This window comes from Jatropha curcas, chromosome 9 (genome assembly GCF_041381405.1).
Source record: "Jatropha curcas cultivar XTBG-Jc1 chromosome 9, XTBG_Jcur_1.0, whole genome shotgun sequence".
Lineage (NCBI taxonomy): Eukaryota > Viridiplantae > Streptophyta > Magnoliopsida > Malpighiales > Euphorbiaceae > Jatropha > Jatropha curcas.
Genome location: NC_143159.1, coordinates 6,497,278 through 6,521,055, shown reverse-complemented (window position 1 = coordinate 6,521,055; position 23,778 = coordinate 6,497,278). Strand labels below are relative to the sequence as shown.

At 35.9% G+C, this 23,778-nt stretch overlaps 6 protein-coding genes across 6 annotated transcripts; 4 read left to right on the top strand and 2 right to left on the bottom strand.

Annotated features, from left to right (window-relative positions):
- The first annotated feature begins 1,038 nt into the window (after nt 1-1,038).
- LOC119371035 (uncharacterized) lies at nt 1,039-4,223 on the top strand. The gene is made up of 4 exons (XM_089725927.1): nt 1,039-1,630; nt 1,697-2,104; nt 2,269-3,106; nt 3,209-4,223. Exons 1-4 carry the CDS (start codon nt 1,039-1,041, stop codon nt 4,221-4,223), a joined length of 2,853 nt encoding a protein of 950 aa, XP_089582053.1.
- Nucleotides 4,224-8,433: 4,210 nt separating this feature from the next.
- Nucleotides 8,434-10,867, top strand: LOC105638938 (hypothetical protein). The gene is made up of 2 exons (XM_012222849.4): nt 8,434-8,818; nt 9,950-10,867. The coding sequence occupies exons 1-2, from the start codon at nt 8,721-8,723 to the stop codon at nt 10,341-10,343; spliced, it is 492 nt and encodes a 163-aa protein (XP_012078239.1). The 5' UTR covers nt 8,434-8,720; the 3' UTR covers nt 10,344-10,867.
- A 2,118-nt stretch (nt 10,868-12,985) lies between these two features.
- On the bottom strand, nt 12,986-14,104 carry LOC105638937 (putative F-box protein PP2-B12). Its single transcript, XM_012222848.4, has 2 exons — nt 13,601-14,104; nt 12,986-13,522 (listed from the first exon to the last, which is right to left on the bottom strand). Exons 1-2 carry the CDS (start codon nt 13,975-13,977, stop codon nt 13,114-13,116), a joined length of 786 nt encoding a protein of 261 aa, XP_012078238.1. The 5' UTR covers nt 13,978-14,104; the 3' UTR covers nt 12,986-13,113.
- A 1,401-nt stretch (nt 14,105-15,505) lies between these two features.
- LOC105638936 (esterase) lies at nt 15,506-21,360 on the top strand. Its single transcript, XM_012222847.4, has 5 exons — nt 15,506-15,802; nt 19,941-20,150; nt 20,220-20,392; nt 20,656-20,920; nt 21,015-21,360. Exons 1-5 carry the CDS (start codon nt 15,562-15,564, stop codon nt 21,287-21,289), a joined length of 1,164 nt encoding a protein of 387 aa, XP_012078237.3. The 5' UTR covers nt 15,506-15,561; the 3' UTR covers nt 21,290-21,360.
- On the bottom strand, nt 17,510-19,423 carry LOC105638935 (GPI inositol-deacylase-like). The gene has a single exon (XM_089725773.1). The coding sequence runs from the start codon at nt 19,185-19,187 to the stop codon at nt 17,649-17,651; it is 1,539 nt and encodes a 512-aa protein (XP_089581899.1). The 5' UTR covers nt 19,188-19,423; the 3' UTR covers nt 17,510-17,648.
- A 149-nt stretch (nt 21,361-21,509) lies between the features above and the next one.
- Nucleotides 21,510-23,778, top strand: LOC149493527 (esterase-like). Its single transcript, XM_089725774.1, has 5 exons — nt 21,510-22,022; nt 22,277-22,486; nt 22,590-22,759; nt 22,883-23,144; nt 23,457-23,778. The coding sequence occupies exons 1-5, from the start codon at nt 21,758-21,760 to the stop codon at nt 23,717-23,719; spliced, it is 1,170 nt and encodes a 389-aa protein (XP_089581900.1). The 5' UTR covers nt 21,510-21,757; the 3' UTR covers nt 23,720-23,778.

Sequence of the window (23,778 nt, the reverse complement as noted above, 5' to 3'; positions counted from 1 at the left end):
TTCAATATACAGTATATTTTCAGCATGTCCGACCATACAGTCAACCATTTTGTAGCGTCTCGGCTCGGTTCATTCAGGTTTACGGGTGGACCGGGAAGGGATGTTACAATTGTTGAGACTATAACTAGCTAAATACGTTTATGTCTAAAGCAAATACGTTTATGTTCGTCTCTCCCAAGAGCTACAGTACCATCTAGCCATGTGATCCCTCTGGCATCTAGGAAAATGGTGGGTGGGAATCTTTGCCAGCCTTTGACTCATGCCTGCAGCATCTATTTGAGCTCCGAATTTGGGCTTCATTTGGCATGCTCAGTCTCACGTCGCCCAAAACCTCTACATGTTTTGCTCAGCCACCACTTTTATTATTTGTCATCTCCCCTCAGTATTTCAATAGTAGTCTTTGTGTGTAACACCCACCGCCCAGTCCCGAGAGACCCGACGGCGGATGTCACATTCGGTGCCGGAGGCACCGTCTTCTTACTTTCTACCCATAAAAATCATGCATGCATGCATGCTCCAAAAATGTGACATAAAATAGTAACCATATATAATAATTTTTCTGGACCAAAATAATACCGACTCCCGGACCGACAGTATTATTCACAGACAGATAAACTACTATTTCAACACAGGAAAAATAGGGCGTTACATTGTGCTTGTTCCTCATCACAGTTTCAACATTACTCTTTGTGCAACTCTAGCACCTGTGCCACCACCAACTAGCCTACCTTCTCCTCTCCATTTTCTTCTCACTGTGCTGTTATTTTTTGATGATTTTTCGGCCAAAACCACCACTGACAGCTGCTGAACAACCGATCTTGGCGCCCTCCTTATTTCCTGTGTGTTCTCTATCTCAACATTTTGTGGCTACTTCAAAATGATGGTGTGATTACAAGTTTTTTAATGCAGAAAGACTGCTTTAATTAACAGTTGTGAAATTGCTTCGTCTCTTTTCCTCGAGAGGTCTTCTGGTTTTAGTCTTGTCATTGACAAGTTTTTTTTTTTCTCATGGCTGATGATAAACATATTTCTGTGGAGATGGCTAAACTATCAGTCAACGGTGAGGAAGATGATGGACTAGTTTTTGAAGAGGACGACGAGCTCTCTACAGGTTCTGACAATTCTCTCTGTCTGGTAGGACGTTTTCTTATCGATAAAACTATAAACTTCCAGGCTATGAAACAAACCTTTGCTTCCCTATGGAGGCCTTTCATGGGAATGTCAGTCAATGAGGAGGGGACTGGGTTTTACCGTTTTCAATTTTATCACAAGGTGGATGTGGACAGAGTTCTTGATATGGCACCATGGACTTTTAACAATCAACTTTTGATTCTCGGTAGAGTTGAAGGTAATATTACATTGTCTGAAATTCCTCTATTTGAAACTCCTTTATGGGTCCAGATTCACAAACTTGATGATGGGTTTATGACTGAAAGAGTGGCAGTCCATTTGGGCAACGAACTTGGTTCTTTTCTAGAGTCCGATCCCAATAATTTCACAGGGCCAAGACGATCCTATATGAGACTAAAATATTTACATGATGTCCGTAATCCCATCCGACAAACACTGAAGCTCCGTTCAAAGGCTGGAAATTGGTTCTATCCCACACTGGCATATGAAAGACTACCCAGTATATGTTTTCTATGTGGTTTCCTTGGGCACACTGAATGATTTTGCCGTAAGCTCTTGAACGCAGGAAGCATTTCATTGGTCAGAAAGTTTGGTCCGGACATTCGAGTTTCTAACCAGCGAAGCCTGCGAATAGGTGAACGGTGGTTGAGGGAGGAGACAGGTGGGTCCTGGGATACAGCTACTCATGATGATGGTGTTGAAAAAGCCACCAATGACCGAAACTTTCAAAATTCGAATCAGAAAGGAGATGTGGCTGTTTTAGAGGGCATGATTTGCGGAGATGATTATGCTCCTATGGTGGATGAGTCAGCAGGGAACATTTCAAATGTGGACCCAACATTAGGTGACAGTTTTGAAATTATCATGGTAGACCCAAAAAGGAAACGAACGGACCTTGCGCCCTCCATGTTGCATGATGATATTCCAGCTGTTTTGGGCATTACTTCAGTTTCAAAAAATGGGCCATTGGCGGGTTCTGTGAGTCAGACCCGCCGCCAACCATGAGTACCATCAGTTGGAACTGTCGTGGGCTTGGCAACCCACGAGCAGTACGTACTTTACGGGACATTATAAATGATAAGAAGCCGACTTTTATTTTTCTTATTAAGACTCTTTGTCATTCGAATAAAATTGCAGAAATAAAGACTTTATTAAATTATGATGGTTTTGTTAGTGTTGACTCTGTTGGCCATAGCGGCGGTTTGGCATTACTATGGAAAGGTGTTTCGTCAGTTAATCTTATCAGTTCCTGCTCTAGATATATCGATGTTGAAGTGGATTTGCACCATTTTGGTGTTTCGCGGCTTACAGGCTTTTATGGGGAGCCAAATCGAAATAGAAGAAATAATTCTTGGCAGTTACTCCGTGCTTTAGCCTCTCACAGTGTTTTGCCTTGGCTATGTTTAGGCGACTTCAATGATATCCTTGCTTCATCGGAAAAGAGAGGGGGAAGACCTCCTCCTAGTCATCTTATTCGGGGATTCCAAGCTGCTATCTCAGATGCACATCTGCATGATTTTCCTATGTCTGGTTATGCCTTCACTTGGGAACATGGTCGTACTAGTGGCAATTTAATTGAGGAAAAACTTGATCGTATTTTGACCACTGACTCTTGGCGACGAAAATTCTCTCAAGCCCGAGCTATGGTTCTTGATAAATCGTCATCCGACCATCTCCCGATCTACCTTGAATTACGTCATTTTGTGCCTCGGGCTCAGGCTAGACGATTTCGTTTCGAGAATAGCTGGAAGAGGGAGGTTGCTTGCAAGAATCTGATTATGAGTTCTTGGTTAGAGACGGTGAATTTGGCTTTGGAAGAAAGGCTTTCTCGGTGCAGAGCACTCCTCGAGATTTGGGGGGAAGAACTTCTACATTATCAGAAAGGTGAATTTGCGAATTGCATGGCTGTCATGGTTGCTACAAGAGGTTCTCGTACCGCAGGAGATAATGTCCGATTTTTGGAGGCAAATAACAGGTATCAGGAATTATTGTTACAAAGGGAAATTTTTTGGAAACAACGTGCTAAAGAGTTCTAGTTACGGGAAGGTGATGCTAATACCCGTTTCTTCCATCGAAGTGCTACAGCCCGACAACAACGAAACCTGATTTCTACTCTGAGGGATGAATCTGGAAACTGGTGTCACTTGAATTCCGGGTTAGAGGACCTCATGGTACGTTACTTTACTAATATGTTTGCTTCCCAGAATTGCACCTCTACATTGGTTTCCGATCTTATTCAGCCTGTTCTCACTGAGGAACAAAATGAGTTCTTGTTAGCTCCTTACTCAATTGAGGATGTTCGGGTAGCGGTGTTTGACATGAAGGCCGACAAAGCCCCGGGTCTTGACGGTTTCAATCCTGGCTTCTACCAAGGCTACTGGGATGTTATAGGTAATGATATTGCTCAGAATTGTATCGAGATAATTCACAGTGGGTCTATCCCTGCTCATCTGAATGAGACTGGTTTGGTTTTGATTCCTAAGACATCATCCCCCGAGTCTATGTCTGATTTGAGACCGATTGCCCTTTGCAATGTTCTATTAAAAATCATTACAAAGATGCTTGCAAATCGTCTTCGCACTATTCTTCCGTTCCTGATTTCAGAAAGCCAGTGTGCCTTTGTTGCGGGCAGGAATATTCAGGATAATTGTATTGTTGCTTTTGAAGCTTTACATGCATTTCACAGGAAGACTAGGGGTTCTGAATTTTCTGCAGCCGTCAAAATGGACATCAGCAAAGCATACGACAGAATGGAGTGGTCCTTTCTTCGGCAGATTCTAGCTAATTTGGGTTTTAATGCTCTATGGATTAATCTTATCATGTCTAGTCTAACTTCGGTTAAGTACTGGATTCTACAGAATAACAGAGAGCTTGGGCCCATTCTTCCCACTAGGGGTTTGCGACAGGGAGACCCTTTATCCCCGTACTTGTTCATCATCTGTGCTGAAGGTTTATCAAACATGATTCGGATATCTACTCAGCATGGTGCTCTGAGTGGTTTTCGAGTTTGTCGGGGTGGCCCATTAATTTCTCATCTATTTTTCGCCAACGACAGTTTGGTGTTTTTGAAGGCTTCAATTCAGGAATCATAATCTCTCAAACATATTTTGGCTATGTATGAGGCAGAATCAGGTCAGCAGATAAATTTCAACAAGTCTTCAATTACTTTTAGCACTAATACCCCTCGGCACTCCAGACATCAAATATGTTCCTTACTTCAGGTTACAGAGAAGGATACTTTAGGTTCTTACTTGGGTCTACCATCACATATGGGGCGGAATCGAAGAGAGGTCTTTAATTATATAAAGGATCGAATGTGGAAGCGTTTAAACTCATAGGAACTCAAGTCTCTTTCCCGTGCGGGAAGAGAAGTCCTATTAAAAACTGTTCTTCAGGCTTTACCTAATTATCTTATGAGTCTTTTCTTGTTACCCAAGACTTTGTGTACAGAATTAGAATGTATCATGAATCGATTCTGGTGGGGTAGTGGGCGTAATTATTCTCAGGGCATTCATTGGCTTGCTTGGGACAAAATGGCCACCCCAAAGTTGTTCGGAGGGCTTGGATTTCGAAAAATTCATGAATTTAATATAGCTCTTCTGGGTAAACAGGGCTGGAAGCTTATGGCAAACCCGGACTCATTGGCTGCACGCGTTTTGAAAGCAAAGTATTTTCCAAATTGTAGTTATCTGGAAGCTGATCTCGGCTCAAATCCAAGCTATGTTTGGCGAAGCATTTGGGGGTCAAAGAGTTTGATCCAAAAAGGACTATATTTGCGGGTTGGTAGTGGTTCCAACATATTTATTTGGGATTCTCCTTGGCTGTCTAACGAAGAGTGTTCTTTTATCTCCACTCCCAGACCACTAAATAGTACTGCTTTCTTGGTTTCGGATCTTATTGCGCACAGAAGATGGGATGTCGAGCGGATTAGACGATTATTTAATGAAAGAGATGTTGCTTGTATCCTCTCTATTCCTTTAAGCAATCAGATGGGAGATGATCGAGTTTGTTGGAAATTTGATGCAAAAGGTACTTACACAGTCAAGAGTGGTTACAGGTTACTTCTGCATAACCCTCTTGCTTCACATTTTATGTCTTCTATAAGTTGGGCTCGACTGTGGAAGATGAAGATTCCTCCCAAAGCACTAAATTTCATCTGGCGTGCCGTATGTGATGTTCTACCTTGTAGGAGAAATTTACGCTCTCGAAGGATGGACATTCAAGATATCTGCCCTCTATGTCTTGGACACTCTGAAACAACTCTTCATATTCTTGTCAACTGCCCTTTTTCAAGACAGGTTTGGACTCTTTCCCATCTTGGGTATTGGTGGTCTTCAGCTACATCTTTTGGGGAGTGGTTTCAGCAAGCCTCATCGTCATCCACTTTGGAGAACTTGAACTATATTTCTATGGTGTGCTGGGCATTATGGGTCACTAGAAATGATATGGTATGGCGTCAAAGAAACAGGAATCCAGGGGCGGTAATTCTGCTAGCTACGGGTGTTTGGCAAGCATGGAAGGATGCTCAGCTTCATCGTTTGGTAGCTCCTTCTCCGGTCACCTTTGATCGTACATGGACTCCACCTCCGTTTAATTGGTTAAAAGTGAACATAGATGCCTCAACTAGAGTGGCTACTGGTTATGTGGGTATTGGCACAATAGTTAGGAATTCAGCCTCTGAGTTTATTGCTAGCAAAGCGTGGAGATTCCCGGGGTTTTTCAATGCTACGGTAGCGGAGGCCATCGCCTTGCGAGAAGCTTTGAGCTGGGTCAAGGATCGCGGATGGAATTATATTTTGTTGGAAACTGACTCTCAATCAGTTGCCAATGTCATCAACAATGTTTCTACAAATGATTCGTCTGCTTTTGGTTTGATAATTCATGACTGCCGATCTCTTTTGTCTGAGATACCAGTCGCTAAATGTAATTTTATTTATAGGTCTGCGAATGTGGCTGCACATATGTTAGCAGTTGGAACACATTCCGAAGCTGGCTTGGGGGTTTGGGATTCTATACCACCTCCTGTTGTACTTGATTTCTTGATTTCATAATAAAATATTTCCCATTTTAACTTCAAAAAAAAAAAAAAAAAAAAGACTATAACTAGCTTGAAATCAGTCAGAAAACCAATACTTCCCAGTAAAAAAAAAAAAAAAAGTTAAACTGCACCAACCCGAAATCACCGGTTTAATCAACAAGAAGGAACCGCTGGATCATTGTACTTGCCTCCTCTGCTCTTCACTTTTTAATTTGTAAGCCTTAATCTAAGGTACAACTTCTTGTACGTAGACCACAAGGCCCGCAACAACAAAATTGAGTCTGGTGCACAATATCAGCCCAGATAAGTAATAAAAGATGAATAATTTATTTACTTGATGGGCCAATTGGGCCTGCAATGCAAAGAGTAACGGTAAAGTTTTGACTTTGACGTGGCAGGACACGACAGGAGGACGTGAGATTATTTAATCCAAGGAAACAATGATGGCTACTGCTTGAAATTCGGTTGGTCTGAACACCACAAGGAGAGTGTTCATACATGCCCAAAATCCATCTCAATCTCTCAACCTCCTGAGTTTGGTCGGTCAAATTTAAAACAAAGAGATTATATTTTCTTTTTCAACCATCAAAACTTGTTCGATGAGAACGAAAATTGTCGGTATTAGTATTTTGCATCGTATCTGCTGACATATAACTGTGTGATTAATGAGCAGTATACCGAATATGGATTAAGATTCAGAGTTAGAGAGTAAAAAAGCATTTTAAAAATTTTTCAAGATAAGGGTGCTCTTACACTATGATTTTTAAGCTAGTTTTTAGCGTTTATCAAATTTGAATTTTATCTTTATTAATTACACTGTTCAATAACATAGTTTTTATAATAATTTTTAGAGATTGATGAAATTTTTTATAAAACAAAACTTAGAGATTAATGAAACATTAAACTTTCTAAACCTTAATATTTCTCAAAGATTGGTTAAATTTTTTTAATAATTATATCTTTTTTTTTTCAAATTCAATTAATTAAATATTTAATATCTTTTTTTGTCATTTTAAATTAAATAAGACTGCAATATACTATCTAACAACTAACCATTAATAAAATAATTAAAAACTATTACAACAGCTAATAAATATTAAAATAACAATTAAAAAGTTAATAGCTATTAAAACATTTGTTATTAGATATAATTCAATATATTGAAATTCATCTATTCAAAGAATTGAAAAGTTCATATAAGCAGACAGCACTAGGTGGAGCTGTGAGAGACCCACCGCACCCTCAATAATTTTTTTTTTAAAAAATATTTATGAAAAATTATATTTTATCCTTAAAAATATAAAAATTTATATTTTGAATGTCCAAAATTTAAAAAAATTTATTTCGTACTCCAAATAATTTTTCTTAATTTCGTCGCTGTATAAGCACTATTGTTTATTTTGTTATTAGATTATAATTAGAGTTAATTTTTATTTTTGGTATAATTTTAATTGTGTGGTGAATGATAATCATTTAGTCAAATTATAACTACTATGATATGATATACGAAAACTAATCATAGTCACCCAAAGGCCAAAGCTCTTTTAAAGTCCTGTTACGGGCAGACAAACAGTTGATATTACGTATATACATTAACTACTCAAAAGATGACACGTGTATTTGAACCATGTCCTCCAAAATAGAAATAGAATAATCCAGTTAAATTTGTTCCATAAATGAACTGTACTCTCTTCTCAAATTTAATCCTATCTAGAAGTTCGCATTGAGTTGGTTCAATTCAATTTAAAACATACTGATTTTTTTCTTCTTTTAGAAAAACTCAAGTGTAAATGAAATTATTTTATCAGTTCACTTTTCTATTTCATCCAAAATTATATGTATTCCGAGATGATTAAGAAAATACTAATTAACTTCTTTCACTTTTACTTTTATATTACAAAATATAATAATTACTTTGTAATCTTTGAAAATTGACAGATTAATAAGAAGAATTATTGAAATTAGAGTAATTAGATGAAATAAAAGAGTAATTTAATTAAATTAAAAAGAATTTGATATATAATTTAAATGATTGGATAAGATAAAAAGAGAAGTAAATATAAAATTAAATAAATCAAACCGATTTGATTTGATTTGATGGATTTAACCTAATTGTGCTGGCCCTACTAGTTAATAGCTAAATAAGAAAAATGAAACACTAATTATTAAACACGTAAATTAGATGACCTGTACTAACACTGCTATATTAATCTTTAAAACAATAAATATTATATAAATAAGAAAACGTTTCGGTTTTAAACCAAGTAATCACGAAGAAAAGGACAGCCTACAGGAGCCACCATTGCCTTTTTGTTGCTTTGATTCTTCTTCTTCTCTATAGTGGCAAACCCTCTCTCTTTCTTCCCTCTCTGTAGGAGCTGCTTGCCTTGAACTCGGGTTGCTATACTCACCCGATTCAGGCGGTACACGATTGTCACCAACCCAATTAAAGCTGTTGAAATTCTTCATCGATTAACTATTGCTGAGGAATAAAATTAATAGTGCCGTCACCGTTAAATCCACGATCCTTACCCTTGAGAAGAGTCCTCTAATGGAGAAATCGGCGGTTGCTAAGGAAAATTATCTCGACTGGAATCACCATCAGTCCTTTTCTTCTTCCTCTGCTTCTCTTAGAGACGTTAGTTACAGGTTCTTCTTCCTTTCTCTATTACTTAATGATAATTACAGTTGTTTTTGTTGGGATTTGGAGAACTTAAATTTAATTCGTGTGAAAGAAACTGGTTTGCTAGATGGGTTCTTGATTTCGAATCGTTAGCTTTTGCAGATTGGAATAAATTACTATTTTTTTTTTCCAATAAATTACTCTTCGGAATACTCTTAGTTTGTCCAAGATAGCTGGTGGATCAGCTTGTGAGAAATGATCTTAAACTTAATGCTTGTAAATTGATTTTTTTTTTTTTTTTTTTTTGGATTAGATTAATATTTATAGTCAATTTCTAAAGATGGGATTTTGAAGTATTTTCTAAGTCTATATAGAATAATGCCTTTTTTCGGATTAGTGATACTCACGGGAGGATTGAAAATGAATGAATTGGTACTTTCTGCTACATCTGGCATTTTATTTGTTGATTCACACTTAGTCCTTACATTGAAGTTAATGTATCTTGAAATTTAAGTATCTCCTGTTAACAAAATGGTATCCTGTTTTAGTGAATTCAATTTCAATGTTTGTTCTAATTTATTTTGTTTTGTTGGGAAAGTTTCTTTTAGCCAGCGGTTATCTAGCATTGAATCAATGTTCTCTCCAATATACTTTCAGCTTTTTCTGTGTCTCCATTTGGTGTCAATTGCGAAGGCACGGAAAAAGCTTCGATGTAAAGTGATACCTGATTAATGTAGTGGATAGTAAAACTATCTGGGAACTGAAATTATTTGAAAACTTGCAAACTTGTGGTTTCGATAATCTTAATAGATTTTGGTGAATCACAATGCAGTTGTTTGCCCATCAAACATTGGTGGTGCTTATAATCTTTCCTATCAGAAGTTCACTATTATGAACTATATTTATTTTATATAATTATGCAATTTGTCAATATCTGATTTCTGGTCACACCATATTTCGAACTAAAAGTGGATTGCCAAGAAATGCCAAGAGTAATAAAATTACCTAATTTAAGTATCATTAACAAATAAGATGGCATGAACTTACTTTGTTTACGGTCTTTGAACACTCTTTATTGGATTCTGGTGGTTTTGGTCGTTTCGCTTCGAATTTTTTTTTCCTGAAACCTGAAGACTGAACTAAAATATTTGACGCAGCTGTGGCACTTGTGGATATGAGTTGAACTTAAGCTCTTCCAATAGAAACACCTCAACCATTGGCTCTAAATATGGAAAATCCATAAAGCGAGGGATCATCTCCTTCTTTAATATTGATGAGAGCCGATTTACTCAGACTGAAGAAGTCCAATGCATACCTTATTTTTCAAAGAATTCATGGGGTTTGTTCCGCAGGAGAACCAAACTTCTTTGTCGTAAGTGTGGTAATCAGATTGGAATTGCTTATGATGATGAAACTTTAGCTTATCCAATTGTATCAGATGGTTCAGATTCATCGTCAGTCAATGAATCCAAACGTAGAAAATATGATGTGAAAATCCGTGCCTTACAGCCTTCTTCTCTTGAACGGTCTGGCAATCCAGTCTATATGTGATGTGTTGGAGCTATCATTTTTATAGTTCATGTTTATTGAAGCATATCAATGATTCAATAACCATAGCAAAGTTGTCTTGTGGTATATATATATATATATATATATATATATATATATTCATGTAAACAAGTTTCTAAGTCTTTTTCTTTTTTTTACTTGTGCATTTACCTTCAATTTTTAGATTGTGAGCTGGTAAACTTGTACAGAGCAGTACTGCTGGGAACTGAAAAGAAGGGGTCGAGCAAAGTTCATAATCAGTTTTCAGATATTATTGTAGAATAATAGTGTGATATCTTGAGTTTGAGATAATTCAACCAGTAGATTGCGGTGAGACATTACTGATACATTTTTGTTTCCCTCTCCCTGGTCATCACTTTTCTGTTCATTCTTGATCGGATGCTCTGCTACTCCATGCTTTCAGTTCATATAATTATGTAATGATATTTCAGTCAATTGGATGCTTGTACATGTTAAATTAAATGAAAATGAAATTTTACATATCTAATTTTCAGTTTGTTTTGAAATTAGCATGCTTATCAATATGGTGATGTTACTTTTAATAGTTTATATAGTTTTTTGATAAACTGTATTGCTTCAAAGGGAAAGTTGTTTCATTACTTGATGGGTCATTGTTGTGCCTGAATTAATAATCACTCCAGGGTATGTTCAGCAAAATTAATTGTTTTGATAGCTGTTAGCTGTTTTAGTAGCGTTTAATTATTATTTGTTTGAATAGCTTACATCTTACATCTTTCTAAGTAATTTCTAGTGTTTTGACCAGCGTTTTATGAAAAAGTTAATTCATGTAACGTTTAACTTTTAGTATTTCATGCAAAGCTACTAAAATAACTAAAAGCTATTAAAATAACAGTTACTAAAATAATTAAAAGCTCTCTTTCAAAAAAAAAAAATAAATAAATAAATAAAAGCTATTAAAACTGTTAACAGCTATTAAAATAATTAATTTTACGGAACAGACACTTAATCGGTGTATTTGTAAGCTGGCAACGGTATAAACGAAGTGTTATATTTCGAGATAAAGAAATGAACATATGCAAATGGTCTTCGACTTTGTAAAAAGAACACATTTTTATATAGGGTGATGTGGTCATGTGGATGCTGAATCAACAATTATGTTTGATAAGGTTTAGTATTTTACGTGCTTATTGGCTGTTTCGATAAGCTATCAGAATGAAACGAACTAGTGCATCCTCTCCGTAATGGCTTTAATCACATCTCCAGCAAGAAATGTGGAGCCAAAAATAGGTCATCAATAGGATAAAACTTCTCAGTTAGAGTTATTAACTTTTAATATCCTTGGTTCTTACAAAAAAAAAAAAAAACCTTATTATATTAATCGAAAGAATTTCTATTTATATTTAAATTAAATATTTAATTAGTATATAATTCTCAATTAAGTAAGATTTTAATTTAGTTAAACTAGAAGAAAAACGTAAAATATATATACAGGAATAATTAACTATTTTTTCTTATATTTTAGCATAATTAACTACTTTATCTATATAGTTTTATTTTTAGGGTTATTGTTGCCATTTTCACTTCCACGATGGTTTTATTTTGTATTATTTTTGTTATCATGCAGTCGACAGTAGCAGTAAGTTGCCATCAACCGGAGCATACTTGCCATCAATAGCATAATTTTATTGTTCCGTTAACTCAGATCAATCCCTTAAATCAAATTAAAAGTTTTATCATTTATATAAATGGTTTATAATTATAACTCCTAATGCAAATAGAAGCTTGCTTATTTGTATATTTATATTATATTTTCTTTTAATTTCTACTTGCTTCTGAAAAAATGAATGGGTCACACATTAAAGATAAAATAATTTAATTATGGTATAATGTAAAAACAAACAAAATAGTAATTTTTTCTTTATTATTTAACCTCATATTCTCTATCTGTTTACCTTGCCTAATCTGAATCCTAAACATTTATGAAGAAGGAAAAAGCAAAAAAAAATTTGCCTTGCATCTTCTTTTTCCCATCCAGAAACGCTCACGTCTGAGTACTACGGCCATAAGGACCGTAACAATGTTTTGGTGATTGAATGAATTGAGGTAAACCTGTTCTTATATTGGAAATTGAAGAGCTCATGCTCAATCCACCGGTAATTTTCCTTTTCCATCTTATCATGAAATCTGTTTTCCCCAAATTTGTTGTTTCTCTGTTGATTATATGATTCTACGCTTGCTTTATCGGTTTCCCCTTTCTCTTACTGTGTTCATTGAAATTGAAGTACTGAGGTGATTGACTTTATTGAGATAAATATCCTTTCTCTGTCCGTGTAGTCCTAATCTTAACAAAATATTTTTCTTATAATATTTTCTTGCTTTCAGGAACTGAATTGCTTTTAAAGCGTCAACGAATTATAAGAATTCTGAATCACTGCAAATTAGCTCAACTTCGTCTTCAAAGGTGTGTGGAGAATTGATAATTTGACATCAGGATTTTATATTTTTTTGTTTTGCCCTTCGTTTCACTACTAAAATTAGCATATTATCGCAGATGGTAGGACGCATATGTGTGAATCCAATATTCATATGCAAACAAATTCATATACTCCCTTCAGTCTTCACTATCCCAACTCGGCTAAACGTTTTTGTGAACAATCTATTCATCAGTCAAATTGATTTCTTCATTCCAATTTCGCGTGTATCATTAATTTCTTCATTTCAAGAATGAAAAACAACAAGTTCTTAATTGTTGCGCTGCAAACTCAAATCAGGAAATATGATACTTATTTTATTAAGCCAGTTTTGGCCTAATCTCTATCCCTTCAACAATGAGACCCCTCTTCCAATTACCATTCTTCACTTCCAGAACGCTAATTTCTAATTCCTCATCTGTTCCATCGTTATTAAAGAACGAACCCAATTCAACTTCCATCCAACCATCTCCTCTCTCCTTCGGATACCCCGCCGCCGCTTGTGAGTTGCGCCGGGGAATAAAGTCCAAATAAACACTCCGCGTAGCGATTTCACTTCCATTGAAACCCACTTTTGCCTCTGCTGGTGGCTGTAAGCCATAGTTATTTGGATTGAGCTTGAACACAAGATACGCACCGTAATTTGTTACCGCAGACAACATTTTCGTATCAATTTTGCCACTTATTTCAAGCCAACACACATCAATAAGCACCGCCACCTCTGCAAATCTATTCATATAAAAAACACATTAAAAATTTATTAGTAATGTTCATTTGATAATAAATTTATAGCCGAGTCAGGTTTACCTGGAATCAGAATCCGACTTCCAACTCCAGTAGCGAGGAGTATCGGCCCAAACAATCCTGAGATCTCTGGCAGAAAGCATAAAGCATTTCTTTCCTGTCCATTTTTCTAATGAGAAACTCCTTTTGCCGTCGTCTATGAGGATTGGGTTCCGGCAGAGGCTGAAAAAGAGCTGTTTCTTAGAATAAGCCAGCAGAAGATTAGGATCGGAGGAGCGAGAGATTATAGAGACACAATCTGGAGGTAGAAATCTCTGCCAAACGGTATCGGATCTGGCGGCGTTTCTGAATGTAGAAGAAACCATGGACAGATTACAGGCAACAAGAGGATCCGTAAACGACAGTATGTTTGCTATGCAAGCTTCCGGCAAGTCGGACATGTCTTCTTCCTGTTTGAGTATAACTGTTCACTACCCTCACTTAGCTATTTTGTTACTCATTGTGAATATCTAACCTCTGTTATATACCGCCATGAAAGCTTAAAGGTTAAGTACTTTTGCGCGATATTTTCCATATGGTAAACTTAACTGATAAGGATGATAGACGTAACAATTGAGAAACCATGGTGGGCCTGCTTTTATTTAACACCATACAAAGATAATTTCATCTGACCAAAAAAATCATCAACTGTTCATATTTTTTGTTTTTTTCTAGTGAGGATGTATGAAAGGATATTCGTATTTCTATATTAGAAATAATTATAATTTTTAATATATGTGAAAGTCAAATTATATATATATATATATATATATATTTATTTTAAGGGTTTAGGGAGAGTAATATAGTATTTTAAATTATTTTTATTTCATCTTCCCCATTAGTGCTAAAATCAAATTTTAAAATCAGGGGATAAAGAATAATTTTCAAAACTTAGAGGGCTAGATAAAATAATTTTCAATATATTGTCAAAAAAAATTTTGAAGATAAGAGGTAGGCCACTATCGCCCTTTATTTCTGCCCTTTCCATAAAAAAAGACATATTTGTTGTATTTATTTTAATAGAATTTTTTTTAATATGTTGAGAAATTTGAATGAAAAGAAAAAAATTGGTACAGAGTTTGCAAAATTATAAAGTTTCTTTTTTTAAAAGGTAAAGGATATAATAATAATGCAGTGCTTTGTTCTGAATTTTTAAGATTTCAATTAGAAATGGGATTTGTAATCTGATTTAATTTGGGCTAAGTCTGGATGCCATTCAACTATTTCTAATGTTCCAACCTACTCTCAGCCCCTGACAATGTATAAGCCCATGGGTCTCAATTTTAAACTAAATGGCCTTTTTTTTCAAAGAGAATATATTATATAAATGATCAAAGGTACCTGGATAAAATTAGAGAATTAAGAACTAATTACCAAAAATCACAATTATTTTTAAGGAAAATGTGAAAATATCGTTAAACTAAATTAAAATTGACAAGATCCCACTCCTTTAGATCAATAACAGAATAAGTGTAAGTATAAAACGACAACAAGTATTATGGTGGAGTACTATCCCAAACATAAAACCTATTGTAACTATAGAAAGTTGGAGCAAGAGGGTGAAACCCCACTTTGCTTGTCAACTGATTATCTAACTGCAACATAAATCTACTAGCCGATAAGTTTTTACAATCCTAAACAACCATACCTAACTCAAAAAAATCTAAAGAGTTAGAAATTAAAGCATGACCTAAATTTTGAGAATCTGTATTGGTGCATCCAGGAATAAGAAAACGATTTTGTAACCATTAGCGTGACCTAATTGGCTTTATAGTTTTGAATTTGCTTAGCAGTTAGCATTAGAAATTGAAAAAGCTAAATTTAATTTGGAAAAGTCAGTCAATGGGTGATGTTGCTGTCATTAATTTTGGCAGATATAGCAGTTCAAGAGAGACAAGGAACCTTCATTTATATATATATATAAAAGATAAGATTTCCCAGTTGAGTTTCTAATCTTATACAGTACTGTACTTTACTTGCAATATATGGAGTCTCACAAGCCTATCAATATCATCTCTCTTTCTGTCCTCTGCATTTTTATTTCTGTAACTTACGCAACTTCTAAAAACTGTGAATTCCCAGCAATCTTTAACTTTGGTGATTCAAATTCTGATACTGGAGGATTTTCTGCTGCCTTCGGTCCTCGTACCCCTCCTTATGGACAGACTTACTTTGGCATGCCAGCCGGAAGGGATTCTGATGGAAGGCTTATAATTGATTTTATAGGTGAGTTATAATTAGTTATCTTCTTCCTCCTTTTTTTTTTTTTTTTTTTTTAATAATAATCTTCCCCTTTTTTTTATCTTTCCCCTTATAGGCGAACTCAGATTGTTTTAGAAAAGTTTTTTTTTTTTTTTTGGTACTTCAATCCTCCAGTAATAAAGCAGCTAGTAGTATTACAAACCAATTAACTGGTCCGATATCTCGGGGTGAATTACACTTCTGCAATTTGTAAGAGCATCTTCCACCAGCGCAATGTTACAAAATCAATCTCTCATTTCACTTGCTATTCAAGTTCTCACCAACCTCAGACCAAAATGATGATCATATACAAAAAATGCACCACTGCATAAAAATTGCCTAACTAAAATCACAACAAATTTTCCCTTTTACCTTTTTTTCCATTACTCGTATCTTGGATCCATAGTTTAGGTTACATTCCTCACCTGCAAGTAAAGTGGATTCCAGATCTCTAGAAATGGGACATGATGAGGATTGTGCAGTGACCTCTGTAATGTATTTATGTATGAGTTTCAGAAGAAGCTAGTTTATTGTTTATGAGAATGCTTCTTTCTTCCAAAACGCGGCTCTCCCTTCTCCCTGCTCTGTAATAACTTCAAAACAAAGGATATGAACCCTATGGGAGACATGGCATAAAATACTTTGTATGCTTCCAAGCCCAAGACAGACAGATAGGAATAATAGCCAGCAAGTAGGTAGACAAAATCCAATCTCAATTCCTTACCAAGAATGGCTGGGAAGGCAAACAAGGAATTGCTCTCGGGTTTCGAATTAAAGATACCATGAAGAATGACCCCAATGCAAAGAGCTGAATCCAGGAACCACGGAAAGCTATGACCCAATCCTATTCTCTGCAACCGAGCCACAAGAGAGGGGACAAACATCAGTGCTCCAAGGAGATGCAGGATCAGCAAGCCTTGTTGGTGATGGAAGATTTCTAATTGTGTGTCTCCGAAACTTTTTGAAGAGTTTGGACTACCCATGCTATTCTCCTCAATTGTTGAATTCCGGTTGAAAACACTTTCATATTCAGATGCCAATTCCTCAGTTCTTCCATTTCCTTGATCTTTAAAATCAAACAGTTCCTTTCTCCGTGCATGGCTGCGAAAGGAAGCCGTCAAAAAACTGCACAATGCATTATGACAGCATAATGCATGAGACGAGAGAAGTATGAATAAACCCAGCGCTGGATGAACAAAGCTTCCAAGGGTAATTGCAGTCAGCGCTGTTACAAGTAAGGGATTACCTCTTAGAACCCTTACGACCTTTAATGAAAAGAAACTGGAGGAGAGATTAATAAACCAATGAAGGAATCCTAAGCAAAAATTTCCTTCCCATCCTTGCCACCTTGTCTTGATGAAAACATGCATGATGGCAGCCGCATAGAAGATCAATTGGGAAACAAATGTAAGCAGAATTATGAACCCATTTGCAAATAAATAGCAAATCACTGAAATGATGATGAAGCTTGCAAATGGAGGAAGGGGTTGAGACATCAGCAAGGAAATGAGCAAAGAAACCAAAATGGGTATGACCCCTAGAAGTAAGAACGGTAATGGCATTCTCAAATTTGATTCCAGAGCTGTCAACATTGAAGGTACGGGCAAATCAAGATTCCATGCGTGTGCTTGCCGCATTAGAGCAAAAAAGATAGCTGCAATGGAGAAACCAACTATCTGTGAACTATACAAAAGCAAAAACCTGCTTGCTGCTGCCGTCTCAGAAACAGCGAAACTTATTTTATATGAACAGTGAGGATCAACCAGCAACAGAACAGTCGTTTTTTCAGATCCCTGAATAGAACTCCACGTTGCTGGTGAGGAGTCAACAATCATAGTTTCACCATACAAATTAGGAAGATGTGAAGACCCGAAGTAGGATCCCATGCAAGTGCTACAGGTGGAAAACACCGTAGTTTGCAAAGCCTAATGCTTTCGATGTCTCCAGCCTCTTCAGCAGGAAGCCCAGACCTTTTAATTCCACAGCCCATAGTTTTCAGAGAAAAAGTAACAGGCAAAAGTCCTAAGCTAATGGAGAATGATAGATTGAACGCAAGGGGATGATCCTCTTCCAAAAATATTTCCTTTTGTAAATGGGTAGATGGAAGCATCGATTGAACGGATAAATTTCTCTCCCCATCCTCTGGGTTAAAGAATTGCCCAAGTGCCATGGATGTTGCTGGTGGAGGCCTGCCTGAAATACTTGGACGAGGAGCAACTGAGATGGTCAGGAATCTGAAACCGCGCATATCCACCAGACCTAAACGAAGAATGGCAGATGGTGGCGCTTGCTCGGTCTGACTACCAGGTTCAACCTGTCTTGGTGCTGGTCTTGAAGGAATCTGCACCAACTTTGATGTCACTTCTACAACCCTTTTACTAGCAGCCAAGTCCAAAGTTGATTTCGCCTTTTCAGGCCAAAGATGAAGTCTAACCCCAAAGCATGGAGCAAGATTTGTCACAAAGATGAAATGGCTTTTTCCATTTGAACCCAGTTTTTGTATGTCCAACCACCGCCTCCTCCCATCCATGGCCAAAACAGTCATCGTAGTAGTTTGGATGTACAGATCCCTCTCAAGGCCATCATCATTCCGGTGAACATTTTTGGGACAACTGGATAAAGCATGCACTTGAGAGCCAAAAGCATCTTTTATATCTTTAATGGGTGCATGAGAGTGTGGTTGCCTCATCCAATTGAATGTCTGTGGTATCCCGCTACGAAGCATTCTTGAAAATACTGTTAATCTCTTCTGAGTTTCAGGAAATGGCAGACCTGTTCTGGAGTCTATCAGACTAAGGAGAGTATGTGATACTTGTACAACTAGTTGATGACACCATAAAATAGCCTGATGTTCCATCGATAACCACACATTTCTCATGCCTGTACTACTTATCATAAATCCATGAGTAGAAGGCACAATGTCGTCCAGGGTCTCTAACTTTGATCGTACCTGATAATCATTATAGCCACCAGAGATGGAGATAACAACAACATGAGAGAGCAATGGATCTGATACATAATGTCCTGTCCGAGTGTTTTGAATCTCATATCTATCCCTCCATTCCCGGTTCACATATGCAAAATAATGACCCAATGATGGCTGCAAGGCCACAGGAGGTGACTGGTGTGGTGTAGAAAGCGTAATTATGGTCTCAACTGCTGACTTCCTTAAATTAGGGTGTATAATTGCAGCTCTAGCAACAAAACCACCCATAGAATGACCAACCAATATCACATTTTTTGGTAAAGTACCAGAGGTTGCAGCACCTTCTCTTTCTCGGGCATCACGAGATTCTTTGTGTTGATCCAAAATCCTATGTATAGCATATACAACATATTCTGTGTGTTCTTCAAGTATTCGGCCGTCCATTGCTGAATGTTCACCTTCAAGGTCTACAGCAAACCAATCCAGCCTGCTAGCATACTGGTTAGGTAGTTGAAAAACAGCTACACTTTTTATCTAACCCTTCCTCCTCAGGAGTCAGGATAGCCTCTTGATAAAATGTCCGTTCAAGTGGACCTCCTTGATACGCCCCATCAGATTCTGCAGCCAAGGATCTTACCTGTTTGTAGCTGCCGCCATTGCCAGGAATAAAAAGAACAGGAACCCCACTAAGCTGCTTAAGATGCTCATTGAAATCAATCTTTTTCCACCCTTCATGGTACAAGTACAATCCATACTTTGCAGATGACCCACCATCATTCGTAGAAATTGGAACATACGTAGGATACATATACGTCATTATACAACCATTTGAAATGGGCTTTATCAAACCATACAAAGCCAATAGAGCAATCCATATGGTTAGTATAACAAGAACTGCCACACTAAGCTTGGCTCTCAAACCTTGCATTTTCCAGATCAATCTTCTATATCACCAACTCTTGTTCATAAATCGAAGGCTAATCCATGGTTTTGATTGTTCCAACTTGAGATGATATGTTTAGAACTTAGAACTCAACGCTCACGAAGAAGAAACAGTAATTGGAATTTCAGGTTTTCGCTTTTGAGTAGAAGATGGAGGAGACAGGAAGAAAAGTATTATATATATATATATATTGTTTAATATTTGAGTTTTTGCTATCTTCAATTATTTTATAAATATCTATATGTTTGTGGCAGCCAAGAGTTTGAATCTCCCATATTTGAGTGCATATCTCAATTCCTTGGGAGCCAACTTCAAACATGGTGCAAATTTTGCTTCATCAGCGGCCACCATCAAACTACCACCTTCTGTTATACCAAATGGTGGATATAGTCCATTCTACCTTCAACTACAATATGACCAATTTATGCAATTCAAATCCAGATCGCAGATTATCAGAGAAAAAGGTACAAATTTAAATTATTTTTCACTCGTGCATGCAAACGAACGGGTCTCTCATTAAATTTTGTCTGCAGGAGGTTTATTTGCAGAATTGATGCCTGAGAAAGATTATTTTGAAAAGGCTCTATATACGTTTGACATCGGTCAAAACGAATTTGATGTTGGATTCTTTGCCAATAACATGTCTGTGGAACAAGTGAATGCTTCTATCCCAGATATCGTCAATACCTTTTCACTATCCGTTAAGGTAAAATTTATTTGCTTTTGTACTTTCTATAGGTATCCCTGCCCGCTAGTACTAAATCCTGCTTGTTTAGAGTCAATTCACTGTAGGGTAAATTGCTTTTAGCGAGTATTAATTCTCCATTATATTTAACGGAAAATAGTATTGAACTATTCATCCAAATACTTGTTGGTGATAAGATCCATATTTTAATTTGCATAAGTACCTCAATAAAATTATTAGTGCACATTTTTTTTTACAAAGCTAATGGAGGGATTGTGACGCAGAACATATACAATTTGGGAGCTAGATCATTTTGGATTCACAACACAGGTCCTTTTGGTTGTCTGCCTTATGTTTTGACAAATTTTCCCTCAGCAGAGAAAGATAGTGCAGGCTGTGCAAAAGCTTATAATAAAGCAGCTCAATATTTTAATCTCAGATTGAAGGAAAGCATTGCTCAACTCAGGAAGGAGTTGCCTTTAGCTGCATTCACATATGTTGATATCTACTCCGTCAAGTATTCTTTATTCGCCGAACCAGAAAAATACGGTAATTCAGAATATTTCTGATTATATAAAAGAAATAACTTCGAATTAAATTTGCTAAAATTTCCTAAACTATTTATTTGTGGTATGATTTACAGGTTTTGAGCTTCCACTTGTGGCGTGCTGTGGATATGGAGGAATGTACAATTTTAGTGGGTCTGTTCGATGTGGAGATAATGTAAGAGTGAATGGGAGCCAAATAGTGGTGTCATGTGATCGTCCTTCAGTTAGAGTAAATTGGGATGGAATTCATTATACTGAAGCTGCCAACAAATTTGTTTTTGATCAAATTTCTACTGGAGCTTTTTCTGATCCACATACCCCTTTGAATATGGCTTGCCGTAACATTTACTCATTAAATTATTATGTATAAGAAATATTGGATTCCTAAATCGTGGAGATGAAATTAAATTATAGAATAATTAAAGGGTTATTGATCTTAAATATTTCTGGTTATAGAGGAAATTTGAGATTAGATAACTGATTATAAAGGCATATTATAATTATTGTACTATATATAATAAACAGCTAATATATATGATTAGCTAAATTCACATTGTTGATTAGGGTTTAAGAATCTTCTAGCATTCTATTGTGATTCTTTTTTTTTATGTCCGTCTTGTTATTAATTACTTCCAAGGTGATCATAACAAAGTTGCAGGCTTGGATATTCCTCCATCAACTCATTAAAAATTGGAAGAAAAAGTCTGCTATTCCCTTTTAAATAAAATGACATGTTGATACGACAAAGTAAAACTTTTTATATGTATATATATACTTTTTATAAATTTCCATCTTTCATTTCTGAAATTTAAAGCTACTTTGCTGGCTTAGTTCCAAAATGGAGTTTCTAAAAACTAACAATTCTACCATCAGTATCTCTTGCTTTTGCTTTCTTTTTGTTAATTTTTCTGTAATTTTGAACCCTACATCTGCTTTGAGAAGCTGTGAGTTTCCAGCAATCTTTAACTTTGGCGACTCGAATTCCGACACTGGCGCAATGCCGGCTGCCTTCACTCCTCCTAGCTTCCCTTATGGGGAGACTTACAATGATGATATGCCTCCAGAGAGGTATTCTGATGGAAGGTTGATAATAGATTTTATTGGTAAGTAATTCTTACATTAAAATTTCTGTTTCTTCTTAATTAGTTCATGTGTGTTTATGTTAATATGTATTCCGATAACCAGTAAGTTTAGACTCAAGAATACTGAAGTCATCTCTAGAACTTAAAAACAAAAAAAAAAAAAGAAAAAAAAAATGTAAAGCTTTGTTCTTTGTTGGATTGGTGATTAATTAAATGTAGTGATATTAAATTATTGGTAAATTACTATATTGAAACAATTAATTTTGTTGTCTCAGCCAAGAGTTTCAATCATCCATATCTTAGTGCATATCTCAATTCAATGGGGACAAATTTTACACTTGGTGCCAATTTTGCCACTGGAGGATCCACCATCACGTTACCATCTAGTATTATACCTAATGGTCTATCTAGTCCCTTTTTTCTTGAGGTGCAAGTCCTTCAATTTCTGCAATTCAAACTCAAATCTCAAATTCTAAGGAAAAAGGGTATTCTGTGCAATTTGTATTTTCAATTTAAAAGATATAATAATTAAATAAAACGATCGGTCGTTTATAATTCATGAAAATGTATATATTTCTTATGTTGCAGGTGGTGTATTTGCAGAATTAATGCCAAAAGAAGAAATTTTCCCCAATGCATTATACACATTTGATATAGGTCAAAACGACATTGGAGATGGGCTTTTGACAAATATGTCAATTGAACAAGTAAAGGCCTCTGTCCCAGATATTGTCAATAAGTTCTCTGAAAATATTAAGGTACTACGGCACTTCATAAATTATTTTCCTATATATTAAGGTTATTATAATATTTTAAGTCACGATTAATCAAATAAGGGAAATTATGAATATTATTTAACTGTAAATGCAATGTTGATGCAGAATATTTACAATTTGGGAGCAAGAACATTTTGGATTCATAACACAGGACCAATTGGTTGTCTTCCTTATATTCTGGTCAATTTTCCTGCAGAAAAAGACAGTGCTGGATGTGCAAAACCTTACAATGAAATAGTTCAGTACTTCAATTTCAAGTTAAACGAGTCCATAGTTGAACTCAGGAAGAATTTTTCTTCAGCAACATTTATATATGTTGACATCTATTCTGTCAAGTATTCTTTATTCAGTTCACCTAAAAAATATGGTAAGCCACGTAATTTTTCGCATTTAGTTTTATTGAATTAGAATATAAGATTTATGATAATGATTACTCAATTAAGATGATTTATTCTTATTGGATGGAAAATACTTTGAAGATATTGAGTTTATATCCCTTTTTTATATATCCAGCCAATAATTGATTGCCACCTAAAAAAATCCGTTAATCATTGAAATTGTTATACAGTATAACATATTGATTATCAATTTTAACATATTGACTATAACAAATATTATTATTAGATTTGTCGAGTGCATGCACTTAGTCCAGTTCATCGGATTTTGCTATGATATGTAGGTTTTGAGCTTCCACTGATAGCATGTTGTGGATATGGAGGAATGTACAACTACGATAATAATGCTCGATGTGGAGATACAATCACAGTAAATGGTAGTCAAGTAGTTGTAGGTGCATGCGATCGCCCATCAGCTCGAGTCAATTGGGATGGGATTCACTATACGGAGGCTGCCAATAAATTTGTTTTTCATCAAATTTCAACGGGAGCCTTTAACGATCCTTCTATTCCATTAAATATGTTATGTTACAAGAATGCTTATTGAATTTAATGTCCATTTTCCGAATAATAATTATTACAATTACCATATATATGTTCATTGCA